Source organism: Cololabis saira, chromosome 15 (genome assembly GCF_033807715.1).
Source record: "Cololabis saira isolate AMF1-May2022 chromosome 15, fColSai1.1, whole genome shotgun sequence".
Classification (NCBI taxonomy): domain Eukaryota; kingdom Metazoa; phylum Chordata; class Actinopteri; order Beloniformes; family Belonidae; genus Cololabis; species Cololabis saira.
In genome coordinates this window covers 20,776,086-20,796,122 of record NC_084601.1, presented here as the reverse complement: position 1 = coordinate 20,796,122, position 20,037 = coordinate 20,776,086, and the positions used below count along the sequence as shown (strand labels likewise).

Here is a 20,037-nt window from a genome sequence, read left to right as displayed (position 1 = left end):
AATAGAAATCCTGAGGAACATACATTTTTTGCAATTCCCAGAGGAAACAGGCCATTTCAAAAGCACCGTAGGAGCCTGTGGCTGCAAGCCATCAGGAGAACCGACTGGACCGGTGAAAACATCAAGCATGCCCGCGTTTGCAGTGCTCATATCTGGTGAGTTATCGTCGCTATCTGGTTTAGCTTTACTTGAATGCCTTTAATTGAGTAACTGTAAGAAGAGTAAGTGTATTGTAAGTGTTTGCTACCATAGACTGTAAGTTTACTACTGGCTAACTGATACAGCTGAGAGCTTCAGTGTGGTGTACATAATAATAATTAATATTATTAATATTATTAATATTATAGATCCATGGGTGTACAGCAGCTCCACTAACTTAACAGCTTTAACGCTCTAGCATCATTGTTTAGGATGTGTACCCTGGTTGTCTTTATTCTGATCTGAGCATCTCATGACACTTAAGAAACTTGAAAAGTGGTTATCTGGTGTTATTTGGCTAATGTGTATATTTATTTTTACAGGTGAGATGTCACTGGACCACTGATTTTGTGTCCTCTATTTTTTCATACACTAAACAAAACCAAAACCCTGATGCAAAGATCAAAAGGTAAAATACAATAAATAAGACCTAGCTGTTTGTGTTTTTAGCTTAACCTAATGACATGATTAACTCATGAATATTAAGGGTTTACTTATTTTGGTATTAAGCAAACCATAACCGATAATTAAGATGGGAATGTATTGTATTACAGCTTGAGATCAGTATTTTTGTTCATTTGAGTTTTTTTATGTGAAGGTACCAAAGAAAAAAGAAATGGAGTGAAAGACTTCTGGTTGCTCCACCAAACCAACCTGCTCCTGCTCCTGCTCCTGGAGCTCCAGAGGAAGTCTCCAGCATGGATCACAGTCCTAGTAAGTGTAGCCACTGTTGTCATTTCATGTCTCATTGTATGTATAATGGTTCAACCATGTTGAGTATTCTCCCCCTATGCTGATCTCCACATCCATTCTTTTCTTTACAACCCATATTTATGCACAGTGTAGACTAACACAGTTGCAATTAATCTTAGGTCTGTGTATGTGACAAATAAAATCTCCTTGTCCCTGTCCTTTTCTCCTCTCCTATTCACAACTGTCCTCTACTGATTCCAATGCCCCTCTTATGTTCTCTATACACCTATCCATCCATCCATCCATCCATCCATCCATCCATCCATCCATCCATCCATCCATCCATCCCGTCTTCAATTCTCAAATGTTCTCTTTTCTGCTAAAGCTGAAGAGGACATCCCAGTCACGAGGACAGAATACGATGACCGAGCTGAAGAGTGACCACGTCAACCTGCAGGAAAAGTATCAACAGCTGCGAGATGAAAATGAGGAGGTCGACACATCAAGACAACTGTCACGTGTCAGGATACATGTCGAACGTGTTATAGGGAGATGGAAGAACTTCAGAATTTTGCAGACAAGAATTCCACTGTCACAGGCTGACCTTCTATGATATTGTTATTGTGTGTGCTTAGCAAAAGTGTCCGAAAAAATCTAAGAAATAAGGGTTCTGAATAATAACATCAAGTCTTGACATTTTTTTATTTTCTCATCAGTGATTTGGAGTTGTGACTATGAATTGAATATCAGCCATTAATGATTTACTTGACTATTAAAGTTTTGCTAATAAACTACCGGAGTTATTTGTTTTTTCCTCACTGATTGTGTAAATGTATTGATTATTTTCTCTTTTTAAAGCTACAAACATCCAACTTCCACAGCTGTAAATATGCTACACAAATATACATATATTCACTATATGTGTTGTATATCAAACTCAGGTATATTATAGATATATTAATCCCCACAAACCCTCAAATAAAAATAATGAATTTACCTAAAAATAATCAACTAAGTTTTAAAAAACAGTATTTTGCATTATATGCCTTTTAATGTTTTTCTTTTTATCATATTAGTGGGAATAGGTTTCTGTAAATTAATGGTGATAATGTGAGATGCAGGATGGACAAAAAAGCTCATATAATTTTTAATTTTTATTTTTTTTAAAAATAACTATCAACTTCATTCAGCCAGCACAGACAAACGTACACATGACATGGCTTTCATTCAAAGGCAATGCTTAATGAAACACATTAAGAAACAAAGGGGACACAGTAAATTAACAAAAATAATAAGATAAATTAAATAAATATGAAATAATAAAATAACTTAAATGTCTAGTGTATAAAATACATTCAGTTGTCATAATTCTTTACAAACTTCAGCTGTGACAGCTGCTGACAGTGTCGCAGCTTCTGAGTGTAAACACTAGGTTTCTCAACCAAATACAGATGAATATCCGGCCATTGGACATCGGGCCACTTTGTGATATCTTCCTCCGGGAAGGAAGTTGCTTTCCATCCGCCAAAGTTAGTTTAGTAACGTAATTTCCACGATCTTTTTCCGTCAATCGGCTGGTGTAAACTGTGATGAACTCCGTCTTTCTGCCGCAACAATGCGCGCGCAGCTTGCCTACGTCATACTTGTTTACAAACACGGAAAGGGGTCTATATGACGCAAGTTCATTGATCCACTGTTTGGGTGCTGGGATTTTTCAGATTTCCAGTTTTTTACAATACAATTTTTTGCCGCAGTACGACCTGGATTTATAATGCTTACTTTTCCATGCCTTTAAAAAATGTACTGAGCTGGTACAGTATATACGGCAGCTTGTATGTTTGTATATGTGTTACAGAATGAAATGACATGTATCAAAACTTTCCCATAATGGCTTAATGACAGCTCATGACTCATAAATTCAAATGAACAATCAAACTTGTTTATTTATTAAAATATAACATTAATTAATTTATACATTTATCAATATGCCATACCGTATGTCTTTGTTAAAAGCATAATACAAAGTCTTTCAGCATAAAAGTACCTTTTTTTAAATGTGTGACAGAGTCCTGTATCATAACTAAATCTCTCCCGTTTGTAACAAACCAAACTGTGGGAAAATCGGGTAAAAATTCGGGGATGGTGTTTTCACCATCCAGGTCTGCACTGTGCTGTGTCAGCAAAGTGCCAAGTAAGGAGAGGGAGAAAGGGGAGGGGGTGGAAAAAAATATCTATTTTCCCCCGAAAAATCAGTTTTTCTCAGCTTTACTTCTTCTTTCTCGTTCTTAACATGTCTCAGTGCCTTGTGATATTTTTTTTTTCTTTTTCTTTCGGTAATCCTCTTTTATTTTTATCTGATTCGGGGGGGCGGAAGGTGCCCAAGCACCCGCCCCCTTTGCTCAGATGCCCAAAGTTCCCTTTTGTCAAAGGCCTTTTTTTCCCAAAGGTCTTTAAATACGGAGGCCCTTTGGTGACATTTGAAAAAAAAAAAATAATAACTCGTGGCCACGCATTAATACAGTGCCTTGCGAAAGTATTTGGCCCCCTTGAACTGTGTGACCTTTTGCCACATTTCAGGCTTCAAACATAAAGATATAAAACTGAATTTTTTTGTGAAGAATCAACAACAAGTGGGACACAATCATGAAGTGGAATGAAATGTATTGGATATTTCAAACTTTTTTAACAAATAAAAAACTGAAAAAGTGGGCGTACAAAATTATTCAGCCCCCTTAAGTTAATACTTTGTAGCGCCACCTTTTGCTGCGATTACAGCTGTAAGTCGCTTGGCGAGAGAGAGGGCTGGAAATGCAGCTGCTCGTCTCTCTAGGTCTTTTTGCCCACCGTTTTAGAGATCATGTGATTTTTATTTAAAGTTGCAATCCCTCACTTGGCTGCGTGTATGTGCGTGCATCAGATTTATATTTTATTTATCATGATATTTAATTGTGCAGACATGCATGTAAGGAGAGGAGGTTGAGAGAGAGTGAAGAGGAGTGGAGTGAGGTGCTAAAGGCCGTGGATCCATCACCAGCTGGATAACAAAGAGCACAGCAGGCAGCACATGTACCAGTTATTTATGTTGATTCAGATCTGTAATGTTGATCTGTCATTACTTTAGTTTTGATTATTGGGTATCCAGACTTATTATAGTTTTGTATTTTTCCATTAGTTTCAGTATTAGTTTTAGTTTGTTATTATAATATGGGGTATTTGTTGTGGGTAAGGTTTAAGAAGTTCAGAGCAGGTATTACAATACAAAACACAACAGTGTGTTGTGTTGTATTGTAATGTAACAAAGTAACAAATGTAACAAAGTTATTGTCGGAAAGTGTTAAAGTCATGTTCCATGTGTCCTTTTTTAAATTTCAGCACATGCCCATCCAAAGGTCTCTGCACATCCCTGACCCCAATTATTGCAGCTCAGGTCAGACGGTCTGCTCTGCCCTTCCTTATAAACACCATCAGTGTTGTATCTCCAGTCCAGACCCGGATTAACTCAGTCTGGTTCCCCAGGGTGACCACACTTGAAGTGCCCCCTCCTCCCACATTTTACGGTAAAAAAAGGGAAATTTACTATGGTTATAAAGACCATAGATTTACATGAACGTATTGCTGAAGTACATGCTCAACACTCATACTACGAATAAATGTAAGACAAGAAACCAACTAAGAGTAAAACCACAGACAGACATGAGTCTACAAACGCCGCACTACACTGATGCTCCAATCAGAATGTAACTCCACACCAACACCACATGTTAACTATCATCATTTCCATCATATATGGCCTGTCTGAGGACTACATGCAAAACTATCACAGCATATGAGTAAACAATCAAAAAGGCCTACTGAATTTATATATAATTGTTCGGGTCATCTTTGGAAAGCACTTAGAGACAACTTGCGCTGTAATAGGTGCTATAAAAATAAAATTGAATTGAACTGAATAAGTCTCCCCCAGTCAACTGGAACTGGAACTATGATGTTTTCCTATAAAACTGCATAGTTTATAACTCATACTGGCATTTGTTGGTTGTTGTTGGAGCCAATTTATATTATGTTGTGCTTCCCATTGAATAACAGGGGTATGTGAATTGTAGTGCCATTTTTGCACTGTAGGTGGTGTATGGAGCCAGGGAATAGGTTTATAAAGGTGAGGCTGATCCCGGGCAGGTGTGCTGGGTGCCGGTGAGCACACAGTTTTTTGACCATTTCACTTTGGCTTTGCATGGTTGCAGTTTTTGTTGGTCTTGCAGTTTTACTGATCTCATGCAAGTTATGCAATATAAGTGCATGTAGTACGTTAGTGAAAAAGGAGCTTGTGCATGCCAATAAATATCCCTTTTGTAGCATCACAAAGGATGTTTATGGACACTCATTCACACAACTGACATGCTGCCCAAGGAGACGCGTCATCTCTTTAATCAGTGCCTCAGTGACTTGTAGGTTTTAGTTTGGGTCAAATCAATTCAAGTCACAACAGTTGTCATATAATTACAGATAGGCCTACGTACTGCACTTATGCTGACTCCGGCTCCTGGAATCCTGCAACATTGAGAGTTTAACTTAAATGGTACCAAGGTGTTGAAGGACATCTGGTTATCTTGTGTGTGGTTCTCATGTTGGTGTTGATGTGTGACTCCTTCTTTTATAAGATGATGGTGGGAGCTGCCCTGATGTCAACTGCCGTTATAATCTTCTGACTCTGGTTCTGAAACACAAATGTTATGTGTTTTACATCCTTATTTTCTTTGTTCTGTCGTTAGTGGTTCTGGGTTTTATCCCCTCCTGGGATTTTACCTGGTAGTAACTGTAGTTAGTACCATGTCAAAATTTTGTGAATAAAGTCGAAATTTCGAGAATAATCAACTTTTTTCTCGATATTGTACTTCAACATTAATCTCGACATTTCGACTTTTTTCTCGATGTGCATAATAAAAAAAAAAACTTCCTCCTCTAAAATATTATTTCTATTTTTCTCCTGCCTGGCCCTAATACTCTTCCATAGGAAATGGCTGGTTGAGGGAAAAAATAAAAATAAAATAAAAACCAGAATCCACTGAGATTGCACCATGTTTGAATGCATCTTCAACAGACCTGGGTGGCAAGAGGAAGAGGTTCTGGCAGGTCCGAACATCAGCTGGGACACCTTTCAAACCACCTTTAATCTTCCAGGTCTCGTCGTTCCAAGTGTTTGGACGGTGAAAGGAAGACTCGAGCTTTGGAGCATCCCCCGAAGGAAACAGCAGTTACTTTCCTTCATTTTAAAGCTTGATGAACAACTCAACTGGGGAGTGTGGAGCAGGTTTAAGCCTGGGAATATACCGTGCCTTCATGACATCTTGATTCAGACAAACTTATTCAGTGATTCAGCAGCAAGTGATTCATTTTAGGATACCAAAAACCTGGAAGTTATCTGGAAAATGATTCAAGATCGATTGGAGATTGGTTGCTCAGAGCTACAAAAATGGTACACTTGTGGGAAAACAAACTTTTATTCTCACTGCTATCCCAACCAATCAGTTTCCATCAGCTATGATTCCTGACAAAGACATCTCTCTAATTACAGACAACACACTGCCTTCACTCATTTCCTTATTTTTGCAGTGATGCTGCCGGTACATCCATACGAAAGCGACTTCTTCAAGAACTTGAAGTTGGAGAGGTTGGGAGGGTCTGGTTTTTACTTTTCTTAAAGAGACAGTCCAGCTGGAACCTAGAACAATCTGATCGAGTTTCTGTAAAAGGCATCGGTCCATTCCTCGGCATCGGACCTTGAAAACCTTTGTAGGAAGAGAAGACATCCTTACAGGAGCTTTAAGAACCAGTCCTTGTTTTATTGTTGGACATCTGCTTGTGGAGATTCAGAGCGCTCCCCTGCTCCCTTGACTTTCAGCTTCCTGTTTAGCTGCTCTTTAGAGTCAGGAGGTGCACCTTCTCGGTGAGGTAGTCCAGTCCCCAGCCCCTGTGTCGATCAGTAAAAGCATCCTCAGACTCCAGCAGCTCCAGGTCACAGCTGCCCCCTGAAACGAGAAGATACTCGATCAGCATCACGATCTTTATTTTTATTTATTTATTTGTATAGCACCAAATCATACAATATAAAATGCAACACATGGTGCTTTACATGCAGAATAAAATAACAATTAAAAAAAACACAATTTAAAACATTCCATACGACCCCGCCCCCCACGCGTACACACACACTCACTCACACTCATATACATGTGCACACACTCACACGCCCACACACACACACACACACACACACACACACACACACACACACACACACACACACACACACACACACACACACACACACACACACACACACACACACAGTAAGTGGACTGGTGACATGGCTTAGCACTAACGATCCAGGTGAGGAAAACACTACCTATGGGTGGCCGTCCACACTGAGAGGCTCCACCAACCACGACCACAAGGAGCATCGCCACAGAGACCCCCCCCAACCCGGACAGACCGGGGCAGACCCCACACAGAAGGTGGAGTCCCACCCCCAGCTACCCAGGCCTGAGGGACCCCCATGACGACAACCCCATGGGCAGAGCAGGCACACCTCCCAGTGTGAACGACCCCCCTGAGGAAACGCTGGAGCTAAAAACTAAAAGATTAAAAGAAAGTAAGAAATGCCTAAAAGTGTAACATTTTAGAGAAATCTATATAAAACTTAAGATGAATAATAAATAACAAAGTAAAAAGTCACTAAAATGGATTAAAGTTTTAAAGATAATAAAAGAGCTAAAGAAGTAGACACAATACATAGCTAAAAAGACTAGGTAAATGAGATCAGATAAAAGCCAAACTAAAAAGGTGTGTCTTGAGCCTCCTTTTAAAAAAATCAACATTCTCTGCTGCCCTGAGGTTCTCTGGCAGGCTGTTCCATAAATAAGGGCCATTTACTGTCACTGTACACAAAGTACAAACAAGTTCAATACAGAGAGCAATCAGACTTATAATAACTAGAACAGTAAGAAAATGTCAATATGTGTGTGTAAGAATATATATGCGCATAGACAAAAAAAATTTACGTTTAGCATAGGCCTGTGTTGAAAAAAAATGATCGATTTTTCAATTCTAAACCGATTCTCATTCATTGCTAAAAATCGATTGATATGTGTAAAGATCGATTTAAAAAAAAAAAAATTCTTCATCGTTACATTACAACTTTTGGTATTTTTTAAAATTTTCTTCATCATTACATTACAACTTTTGGTATTTTTTTTTATGTTTTGTTGGACACGAGCATAACTAGTGCCATGTTTTTTCTTTATGTCTAAAGGTATGAAAACATTAAAGTTTTCAGTTATAATTGCATAAATTGTCTATATTTCTTTGCTTTATATACTGTCTTGGGGTTACATTTGCATAAAATGCTAAAAACCAAATTCTCAAAAATGGGAAAAAATAAAAGCGATTTCATACGTCTCTGTTTGCTGCCCTGGATCTGTTTGATAATTCTGCCCCACACAATGTTTCTGAAAGCAGTTATATCAGCATTCTGGGAGGTGATTGGTCCTTACAGCATCATCAGCTGCCAATACTTGCTGTCGAATCTCAATATAATAGTAGTATTAATATGTTGCATGTCATATACATGTCATATAATTCATGTAATAGCTCAAAAAACATTTTGAATAACACTAACCCAAATTGATATCGGAATCGAATCAAAGCGATCCGGAATCAATCCCCAGCCCTAGTTTAGCAGCAATATTTTCTCAGTGCAAAGTTGAGTTATCATTGTAGCTTTGTAGAAATATTCAGGCAGATCCTCAGTGTTAATTTATAATGGCCACGGCCTTGGATGTGTGCCATTTTCAGTCTGTACAAACGGGCTGCAGGAAAAACTGGTGGAAAGGTAACTTTTGCCTCCAAATTGCTCCATCAGTTTTTGCAAAAATGAAAAGAAATGAAATATAACTGCTAGCTTGGCCATGTTAACGCTGTTCCTCTTGGACACCAACAACCGGTCTGGTTTCTCTGATTGGTAGGGTTGCCACCCGTCCCTTGAAATACGGAATTGTTACGTAATTGGGAATTAAATGTTGCGTTCCGTATTGAACCAATACGGACACATATTATGCTCTTATTTACTATTTACTTATTTACCAAACAGGCTCTGGACTTGTTCATCCGGAACCAAGAACGGAGGACCTGCAGGGAAGACAGGGGAACATCTTTAGAAGGAGAGCTTGTGAGCGCAGAGAGGAGTTTGTGTCTGCAGATGTATATCCTCGTACCTGGATACTGCTCTGGGTTGTACAGGAGCGTGTCCAGCAGGTACCTGCAGTCTCCGGCCATCAGAGACATGATGAGAGCAGCGTACCTGGAAACACAGGAGCCACCAAACACTGCAGGTTCAGACTAGCATGAAGACACCGAGATAGGGGGTGTTTCTAGACCACCACCGTACGGTGGCAGCTTGTTGCAGTTACTTTGTTATATGACAAATATTGTAGTCCCTATCGATCGGGCCCGATCACGTCACTTTCAAAACATCGGCATCGGCCAAAAAAGTATCGGGACACACCTGGTATTAATTTTTTTTATATATATTAATTATTAAATCGTTTTATAATGGTATATAGGTAATATACAGGGTAGAGCTAGAGTGTGCCAAGGTTGGCCTCAGGTTAAACGCCAAGAAAACTGAGGTCATCACCTACAACATTCCACCAGAACATCAACCTCTGACTACAGCAGCAGGCACTGTGCTGAAAGAAGTTGATGACTTCAAATACCTGGGTTCGTGGGTCAACTCAACTGAGCAAGATCTAAAAGTGAGGAAGGCACTTTCATGGAGGGCCCTGAACGGGATGACCAGTATATGGAACTCCAACCTCCCCCGCCAAATCAGACTCAGCTTCTTCTTCGCGACAGTAGAGTCTGTTCTCCTCTATGGCAGTGAATGCTGGACCCTCAAACCAACCCTAGTGAAATCCCTGGACGGGTGCTACACCAGGATGTTGCGTGCAGTGCTAAACATCAGCAAGAGTGCACATGTAACCAACCAAGTCCTATATGAAGGAATGCCAAGGGTAAGCGAAAAGGTTGCTGTAAGGAGAATGAGACTTGCAGGGCACTGCCAAAGACACAAAGAACTGTCAGCCAGCAAGCTGGTGCTGTGGGAGCCAACACGCGGGCGCCGGTCAAGAGGACGTCCTACACCAACATATGTGGACATACTCAAGAAGGATGCCGGGGCCCAGAGTACCAGTGAACTGGAAAGTTGTATGGAGAATCGGGATGACTGGAGACAACGATGGACGGCTCGTCTGAGGACGACCTAGTAGTAGTATAATTGTATATACAGACAGTTGATGTGTGTTTATAATAAGGTATTGCTTTTGGGCGGCGCCGGCGGCTGAAAGTGACGTTTGTGCTGGAGGGAAAGAAGCGTGGCTAACAGAAAGCTAACAACAGCTAGGCTACGCTCAGATAAACGGAGACAATGTCTGAAAGTTTAAAAAAGAAAGAAAAGCTGTCGGAGAAAAGTGACTGTAGTGTTATGTAAATGATTATCCGTCACTCGTTAATCATCTTTTGGTCCACTTTATTGACTCTCGGTGACAACACAACACAGGAATGACAGACTACTGGCGTTACGGTCTAAAGGGTCCGTCTCTGAACAACCACAGACAGGGCCAAAACTAACAGCCGCGATGAAAAGCTGCTGCTATTCATTTCATGCTGTTGAGAATTCTGCACTAAGGTTAAGCCAAAATGTATTTTAATTTTCTTATTGATTGTGAGTTTGCCTGGATGTCATTCAACTTTTGAACCTAGTAGGTAAACTACCTATTTTGTGGCACCAGTGCTGATAAGCTTTGTTTTGATCCAATGGTGCAGTCAGTGAAAAGAAATATAAAAAAAAAAGAAAAAAAAGAAAAGAAATATATGTCCATGTTGGAGAGAATCTACAATGAAAGAAACTTGGGACAATTTGAGTTTTAGTCCTTTTTTTTTTTTTTTTTTTACTTAATTCATTGCCAAAATGTATCTGATCGGGAAAAATTAACGGACTTGTATCGGGAGCCAAAAAAAGTGATCGGATCGGAAAAATCGGGATCGGCAGATACTCAAACTCAAGTGATCGAGATCGGATCGGGAGCTAAAAAATCCTGATCGGGACAACCCTAATGACAAACAATTTATATCTAAAGTTTCTTCTTTCTGGTTTTCTAATCAAAATTTTTCTATTCCATTTTTCATTCCGGGTGCAGCTTGAGAGGTTCACACTTGTACTTTTGACACTTATTGCCACCTGTTACAGCGAGGAACCATAGCAGTGAGAGAGATGTTTACAAGTAGCTGATGGACATTTCAAAAGCCAGTTCCGTCCCTTCTGTCCCTCAGAACACTACAGAGGTTCTTCCTACCCACAGAAACCAACCATCCATAACGAAAAAAAAATACTTTGGCAGTTAAACATCTTATTTGAACTTATGACTAACGATTATAAAATTGGATTCAAATCAACTGAGACATGGCCTCACTTCTCTCTGTCCTTTGGGTTGATGGCCACCAAAGATCCTCGGTCCCATATTGCTCCAAACTCTCCCTCCACAGAGCTGCAAGGGAGAAGTTAAGTCATAAAACCTGAGGTTTCTACAGAAAACCACACAGAGGCAATCAACTCACCTGGAGAAGTCGTACAGGTTGCACTGATACAGAGAAATGTTCTTCTCAGAGTTCTGTAGAAGAAGAAGACAGCAGAAACGCTTTAGCTTGTCACACGCTAAACTTCCTGTCTCAAGTATTTAGTAACATCTTTTCAGCGTCAAGCATCCTGAACCCAATTCCTGTTTCCAGCAATCTGTTCGAATGAGGACAATTCTAGATGTCTATATAAAAGTTGTTATGCACCGCACCTCCCCGTATGTAAACAACAATACGCACGCATGCAAACTTTGATGCACAATTTCCCCCCTTCAAGGGTGCAGCCATGTTAGCTTTGGCCACCGGCTCCTCCAGTGGAAATATCTCCAGAGCTCCCGCCAGAAGTTTACAGCAGCATAATATGTTGTTTGCAGTGAAATCAAAGGTAACCGTCACGTTTAGCCGAAGATGGGTACAAGCTGCTGACTGCTTCGCCAAAGATGAGAAAGTGATAGTGGCTAGTCGTCATGGGTTTGAAATCGAAATGGCGGATAAAAAAAGAACATACTTGTGTTTGCTGTTCTAATTTATCTACAACAAACTGATCAAATCAATTTTATGTGTTCCAACCACCTCTGACAAACTTCCCCACCATGTTACTGGGACCTCAGCAAGCCCCACTTGGCTGGAGTTTAAATCCAGGGTTCGGTGACCGTTCCACTGCACTTTTCTGAGGTGATTCGCCCAGTTCCGAGGTCAAACAGCGTTGGAACATCAGTCAGTCAAGTTAAATGCACTTAAAGGAGCATCAGGCAGGATTGAGGCAGGATTTATGAAAAAAATTCCTAAACGTTTTAAGTTTTCTAGTAATAATGTCAGATGAAGCGTTCCAAACCAAAACGAATGAGCCCTCTAGCGTATCTCTCCGTTGCCTTGAACAGGCTGTGTGCTGCAAAATGTGCTGCAGTGCTGGGGCCGAGTTTCCCGCGCTGTTCTGCGGATGTGACGTCACATGACGCTGCATGCGCATTCTCCCCGTTCTCCCGTGCCGGCTTCGCTGTTGGCTGCAGTACCCCCAACGGCCATCGTGGTGAAGGGTGGCGCTAGAGAGTCTCATTTCTTAAAAGGAACCTCATGCTCCTTTAACCTTAGTTAACTTTAGCTAAGTTAACTCAGGTTAACTAGGTTATTGCAGTTAAGTCAGCCACGCTTAGCTATCTTAACTTCACCAAGTCTGGTAAGTTTGCTGCTAACTTACCGCTGGGTAAGTGCTAGCTGCATGTTACATGTGGTTGTGACATCCCACCCAGGACTCATAAGGCCCACCCACCTTGTAGAGCTTGGCTCCAGGTATGGCAGCCACAGGCTCCTCACTGTACGTTAGGTTGTTCTCCTCAAAGAACTGACGGCAGGCCTTCTCCGAGTACTCCACCCCGACCACCGGGTGACCCTGGTCAGCCAACCTGCGGAGGAGGAGCGGGTGAGTCCACGGGAGGAAGACAGAAACCCAATACGTCCGCCGTTAGTCTGTTCCTACCACTTCATGTCCACGGCCTTCCCGCAGAGAGGAAAGAAGAAGCGCACCGCGGAGCGTCCCCTCACAACTTTATCCAAGTACTTCTTCAGCATCCTGTTTGAAAAATAAAACAGAGTTGACATTCTGAGACAGAGCCGTGAACAACTGAAACCAGGACTCAGCTATAAACGGTCTGGGCCAGGTACGAATGGGTTTACTTACACATTTTCAAGTTTATAAAGTAACAAATGTGCCTTTTCTTTTTATGCAAATTTTAAATTTGACAAAGTGTGGAATTCAGTATTTTTTCTGCCTATTTTGAGCTCACAAAAGGTGTAAATTCTGCATTTCCTTCTCTCTCAAACATTTGTTTGTAGAATCAGAATCTTTTGTCCTTGTGATCTAATGGCGCTTTTCCAGTAGTACCTACTCAGCCCGGCTCGGCTCGCCTCCACTGAGTTTGACGCTCCCCACTAGGGGTCTAACGTACCGAGTAGATACTTTTCTGTATCTACTCTGCCGAGGTTCTAAGCGGCTGAGTCGGGCTGTATCTGACATCATCACACTACAGGCCACTGATTGGTCGGGGAGTTGGAGTCAGACGTCTGAGTCAGGATGTGACATCAGCGAAAGAGCGACTCTCACGGCGGCTTCTTGTTCACTTTATTCGACAGGCAATGGCAGTGCAAAAGTCTGTTTGATGATCCAAATCTGAGGTGCAGATGTTCATAAACCTGGTGGCTGAGGAGAGAATTAAAAAGGGATCTAGACGGGTGATAAGGAACGACCAGATCTACCAGGAGCTCTGTCACTTCATAGCTGCTCGCGGCTCCCAGCTGACTTTTCAGCAGCGCAGAGACAAACTAAAATATGTAAAAAGCGTCGCTGCTTGAAGCTTCTTTCACTCTCATTTTTTAACTTGATATCAAACACAAGTCACAGACCCAGCAGCACAAATATCATCTCCTCCAGGTTCTCCATCTTTAGTGTTGTCTTCTTTGTTTAGATCACACAATCAAATACGTCACAGCAGCTTCGCTCCAACCTCCTACTTCTGCTCCAGGTGCTGAATTGTTATAGAAAAGAAACTAGGCCAAGTTGAGTCAAGCCGAGCTGAGATGAGTAGAGCCGAGTAGGTACTAGTGCAAAAGCACCATAAGGTCCCCTGTTGCTGTCCAGCTTTTCCCTCAGTTATCGCCCACAGCCATCATGCTAGCCTGCATGCTAGCGAATTAGGTTTATTTAGCTCAACTTGAATTTGAACTTTAGATTTTCAGATCCGTCCAACATCTTAGTTCAGGAGCCCCAGAGTGCTGGAAGCGTCTCTGGTCAGAGCTCTGAAGATGTCGACAACCTTTGGACCGCTGCTCTCCTGGAAAACACTGATTTGTTTGCACATTTTAGCGTTATCTGGTGAACGCGTGGACTTGGCTCCACAAACAGTAAACGGCTACTTACTTGTGAACGTCTGGCTGATGGAAGCCGATCTTTTGCTCCCGCCAACGTTCCTCCCACTCCTCTCTAGCCATGACCCGGTCAGCCTGCGGCTGCAGCATCCTGCCTAGATCCACCTGGTTGCTGCTGGTGTTCGTCTGAACGCTGCTGATGTTCGTCTGGATGCTGCTGAGAGGAACAACATACACACACGCACGGTGATGTACATAGACCATATAAAAAACACCCCCCGGGTGATGTGGCACACAGATGAAGAAGCTGGTTAAGTCTCTCTTTACTGCAAGGATAATAGCAGGAGCCGATTCCACCCAGTGGTCTGATTCACCGCACGAATCGGCCCAGATTACTTTTGTAATACTATATTTGACCCGGTCTTTGTATGTTTTGACCGTATAGAAACGTAATTCTCGTCAGTTGTGTGAAATAAGACCTGGAAACAGGCATTGTGGCATAGAATTGTCAAATTGGTTTAATTCACCGTACAAATTGCTACAGATTACTTTTGTAAAATGTGTATTTGACCCGGTCTTTGTACGTTTTGACCGTATAGAAACGTAATTCTTGCCATTGTAAGAATGAGATGTGTACCTGCTGTACTCTACTGCCCTTACTTTTTAACAACTTGTGCTTTTTATTATTTTACCTCTTTTGTTATCATTTTATTTCATTTTATTTACTGTTTAATTGTGTCTTGCCGCTTTTAATGTTGATGTAAAGCACTTTGAATTGCCTTGTGTTGAATTGTACTATACAAATAAACTTGCCTTGCCTTGCTGAATCACGCCAGCTTTATTATTATTATTATTATTATTATTATTATTATAACCATCTTAATAATAACTTAACAACAACAATAATAATAATAATAATAATAATAATAATAATAATAATAATAATAATAATAATAATAATAACGATATTATTATTATAGTTTGGGGGAATAATTTTTTTTTATTCACGTGGAAAAACTACATAAAAACCACTATTTACCTTCACGCTTCTTCAAAGGTGGATCACGCCAGCTTTAGTATTATTATTTTTATTATTATTATAATAACATAACAACAATAATAATAAATAATAATAATAAAAAAACGATATTATTATTATAGTTTGGGGGAATAAGACTAAATTCACTTGGAAAAACTACATAAAGACCACGCTTCTTCAGAGCAGCTTCTAATTGCCATGGTAACCAGGCAGAGCTTATCTCTTCCTTGTGGACCTGAATCAGGTGACTCTTCCAGCTGTAAACAGCGTGTGACATCACGTGCAGCTCTATCCGCCCTCCTCCTATAGACTGTATAATAATATACGGTCCCTCTGGGACGGTTTAAACACGTGACCGCGCCCTCGCGGCGGCTCACCTGTCGGCAGCCGTGTGACGTAACAGCAGAAAGAGCAGCGTCGTGAGCGCACCTGAAGTCTCCATGGCAGCAGAGCGGAGTTTACCTTTCTGGCAGGACGCGCTGGCTCTGCAGGTCCGGTCGATGACGGCCTTGGACGCTGCTTCTCCTCAGCTGTGTCTGACAGGACCGCTGCCGAGCACACGTCGTTCCCCTGGATGAGCAGCCGACTTCCGCCGGCCAGACTTCCGTTTCTGCCGGAGAGGCAGCGCTCCCGCGGTCCGCTCAGAAACCCGCTCTGATTGGAGGACACGTGTCCTGTCAGTCCTACCGCAGGGCTGAAAAACACCGATAAAACTAAGAAAACAAAGGTCTGTAGTGAGAGGAGGAGTCTGGTGCTGCGTTCAGGGTCGGCCTACTTTAGGGGGGGGAAACATACTTTTTACTTCTTTTTAGCAACACAATATAAACATATGTTTGAGGTAGTTGAGCAAGAAATCCCTTCAAAGCTTTGTAACAACGGTCCACTTTCACTGTGAAAGCTCAATGCAATTCAATTCAATTCAATTCAATTTTATATAAAGGCCTATAGCGTCTATTACAACAGAAGTTGTCTCTAGGATCTTTCCAGAGACCCAGAACATGACCCCCGAGCAATTATTACATAAACATAACATAAACACTGGCAGGTAAAAACTCCTCTAGTGGGAGAAAAACCTTAAGCCAAACAAGTGGCAAGGAAAAACATCCCTTTTAGGAGGGAAGAAACCTTGAGCAGGACCTGGATCATAAGGGGGGGGCCCTCCAGAGGCCAGCTGGACAGAGCAGGAAAAGAGAGAACAGACAGAGAGAATGAAGAACAGAGAAAGGAGAGACACAGACACAATGGCTAACTGGTGCACTACAGGGATGACTGGCCCTTTTGCACTAGGACTTACTGAGCCCGACTCGGCTCGTCACGCCTCTACCCGTTTTGTCCCCGTTTGTTTTTCCACAGCCAGGTGAGAAGTGGGCAGGTTGGGGTGAAGTTGCTGTGACGTACTCGATTGCGCAACCGCTTTGTTCATGTCGGCGCTGATGAGAAATTAGCTGGAGCCGCAAGCGGCTGAGAGTAAAACAGCCCGTCTACATCCCTTTTTTAATTCTCTCTTCAGCCACCAGGTTTATGAACATCTGCACCTCAGAGTTGGATCACCAAACAGACGTTTTGCGCTTTATAATAAAATCGCCGCGAGCCGCGGGTCGCTCTCGCGCTGACTCCAGCTTCCTGATTCAAATGTCTGCCGGCCCCGCCCCCCGACCAATCAGTGGCCAGGAGGGTGGTGACGTCAGAAATAGTCCCGGGTCAGCCCGGATAGAACCTCGCCAGAATGGTTACAGAAATAGTATCGGCTTGGAGCGGCTCTACCCGTCTCAGCCCTAGTGCAAAAGCGCAAAACGGGGGCCGTGGCGGGTAGAATCGAGGTGAAGCGGGACTAGTGCAAAAGGGACATATATAAACAGATGTAGACAGCAGACTGAGGTGGTCAGAGGGGGGGGACTGCAGGGCAGGATGTCAGCAGGCATCTAGCAGACTTCCACATAGACAGGTGGAAGTAGCAGTTGGATGATCAGAGGGCGGCGACTGCAGGTCAGCATGCAGCTCCTGAAGCTCTGGCCTGCAAACGTACACAGAAGACAAAAAGGGGACGGGGGGGGGGGGGGGACCAGCACAACAAACTACAAGAACAATGGAGAACAATGATGGTTATGATGAGAGACTTATAATTAATAGCCTAACTGAGAAAGGAGGGGTGATGGGCACCGCTCATTGGATCATGTTGGTGTCTCTCTGCAGCGTAGCTCTATAGCAGCATATCTAGGATGAAGCTCTGTTTCAGACCAGCTGCTCTAGTCTTGTCCTGCAGCTGCAGCTATGACTACTGACTCTAATACACTAGAGTTTACACTAAAGGGCCTTCGCACTGTCAATGCTCGGGCCCTAATAATAATCGTTGCGATTTCAATAGGGCTTCGCACAAGCCTTGCTGGTGCTCGGGCCCTAATAAAAATGATAAAAGTCATATTGCATCAAGACAATGTCTTTATCAAAGTATTTATTTTCTATGTTCTTAAAATTATACCATTCCCAACCTTCTTGCTTCATACAAATGTATCTTTTTTCCTTTGGTGACGAGCTCTCGTTGCTTCGTGTGTGGTTATAGCCTCCTTAAGCCAGCATTATCCACATCTGCAGTTTTTCATTGTTTCCCTACTTTACCCCACCTGATTCCAGCTGTTTTTTATTGTTTCCCTATACCCACCTGATTCCATCTGTTTTTATTGCTTGACTACTTTACCCCACCTAATTCTAGTTGGGTTTATTTTCTCCCTACTTTACCCCACCTGATTCCAGTTGTTTATTTTTCTTTACTTTACCCCACCTGATTCCATTTGCTTTTTATTGTTTCCCTACTTTACCCAACCTGATTCCAGTTGTTTTTTATTTTTTCCCTAATTTACCTCACCTGATTCCAGTGACTTACAGTGACAACAGACTTGTGTTGAGTCGACTTGGATGATGACAAACTAATCAGGTGTGCATGTGTAACGGGTTCCGCTTTGCGGCGCCTGTGGACAGTTGTGTGTGTATACATTATGTGGCTGTCTTATACAGTCTTTGGATGAAATACACAATAACACAAGGATGTCAGGAGAAACGCAGCCTTCCTTCCCTGGATCCTCCTCAGCTGTGAGGAAAACCAGCAGGATTAGAGCGGAACACCGCGCCACAGCGTCGCCTACAGCAGAAACGTGGCAGCGCCGGAATCTACAAAAGGTCTTCAAAACAGATTTTTCTCTTCCCCAGAACCAACGTTTTTAAAGCAAAATAAAATATATTTTTGATATAAATTGCAAAAATCCCAATAAGATTGAATTAATGCACAAACGTGACTACCCATTAGTGGGCTTTACAAATGCAGATGTGCCTTTACAGTTTCTGAAAAATCATCATGTTAAACCAGTCAATAATAGGTGTGTATGGTGAGTAAAAGCATTTCTTCCATGTCATATAACTACTCCCACATGTTTTGTTCTATTTCAACAATTTTGATATACCGGTAGGCTATATATGTAACAATGGTTGATTTGACGGATTAATAATTCCCCCAAATTATTGTTGCTTAACCTAATGTACAACGGTTCTCAAGTGGAACTTCAGTTTTTGAGTTTGTGTTTTTGTACATTCTATTAAGTGTATATATATATATATATATATATATATATATATATATATATATATATATATATATATACACACACACACACACACACACACACACACACACACACTTATTTCCCTCCAGTTCTGCATCGCAGCTTGTAAGCCACCCTGCCACTACTGCAACCACGCGATGCAAGCATCCACAGGCAATTTTTGACGCTTTGGTGTGACTCCATGGTGAGAATGATAACTCTGACTTATTCTCTGTTCATGAATGGGAGGGCATGATGGGGTGTTATCTGAAAATAGTGAAATGTAATGCACCTGCTGACATGTATGATTTAAGGATGTCTAGACTAACTTTCAACAGGATTCAGCTATTTCTTGCTTAGGTTCAGCTCTCAGCATTCAGGCCTGCATTTTCAAAAGAGAAGCAATTTTTCTGGTTATAAATTGAATCCAAATTGCTAATTCTTCAAATCTAGAAGCTGTCAAAGGAATCCAGTCATCCTAAAATTGAGAAAATATTTGGAGTTTAGCAAAAGTCTTTTTGCTTATTCATTAATAATTTTAAGTTCTACACAAAACTCAGAATTTAGTGTACCAAAAAAGCCTTATTAGAGTTTAAACACATTTGGGCTTCATTCCAGACAACACTGTTTCACTACAAAAGTAAAAATGTTTTGAATAAGCAAATGACAGATTTTATTTAAATACAAGTACAGCAATTTTTAAATTTATACACAAAATTTACAGTCAGCGTACGAGTCAGAGGAGGACCAAAAATATGAACTTGATTCCCAATTCATGAACTTTGAGGAAAACCATTTACAGTACAGCACAGCTGATTGTCTCGTGATTGTTATTAAGGCCTTCGTTATAATTAATTAATTCCCCACTTCATCCATACAAAAACCATCAATTATAATTTGATACAGACAGTTATGCTGATTGGGCTGCCAAAACTACTGACAACAATTTAAGTACCGGTAAAC

The 20,037-nt window shown here is 41.5% G+C and overlaps 1 protein-coding gene across 4 annotated transcripts; it reads right to left on the bottom strand.

The window, feature by feature from the left end:
- Positions 1-6,668: 6,668 nt before the first annotated feature.
- Positions 6,669-16,108, bottom strand: LOC133461169 (probable thiopurine S-methyltransferase). 4 transcript variants are annotated; one of them, XM_061741961.1, is made up of 9 exons: positions 15,859-16,108; positions 14,495-14,659; positions 13,058-13,150; positions 12,851-12,983; positions 11,563-11,615; positions 11,418-11,492; positions 9,162-9,247; positions 9,031-9,075; positions 6,669-6,917 (listed from the first exon to the last, which is right to left on the bottom strand). In XM_061741961.1, exons 1-9 carry the CDS (start codon positions 15,921-15,923, stop codon positions 6,799-6,801), a joined length of 834 nt encoding a protein of 277 aa, XP_061597945.1. In that variant the 5' UTR covers positions 15,924-16,108; the 3' UTR covers positions 6,669-6,798. The 4 variants fall into 4 exon arrangements, with proteins under 4 accessions (XP_061597945.1, XP_061597946.1, XP_061597948.1 ...); XM_061741962.1 differs by having other exon boundaries at positions 14,495-14,656; XM_061741964.1 differs by having other exon boundaries at positions 14,495-14,656; positions 15,944-16,104.
- Between the last annotated feature and the right edge of the window lie 3,929 nt (positions 16,109-20,037).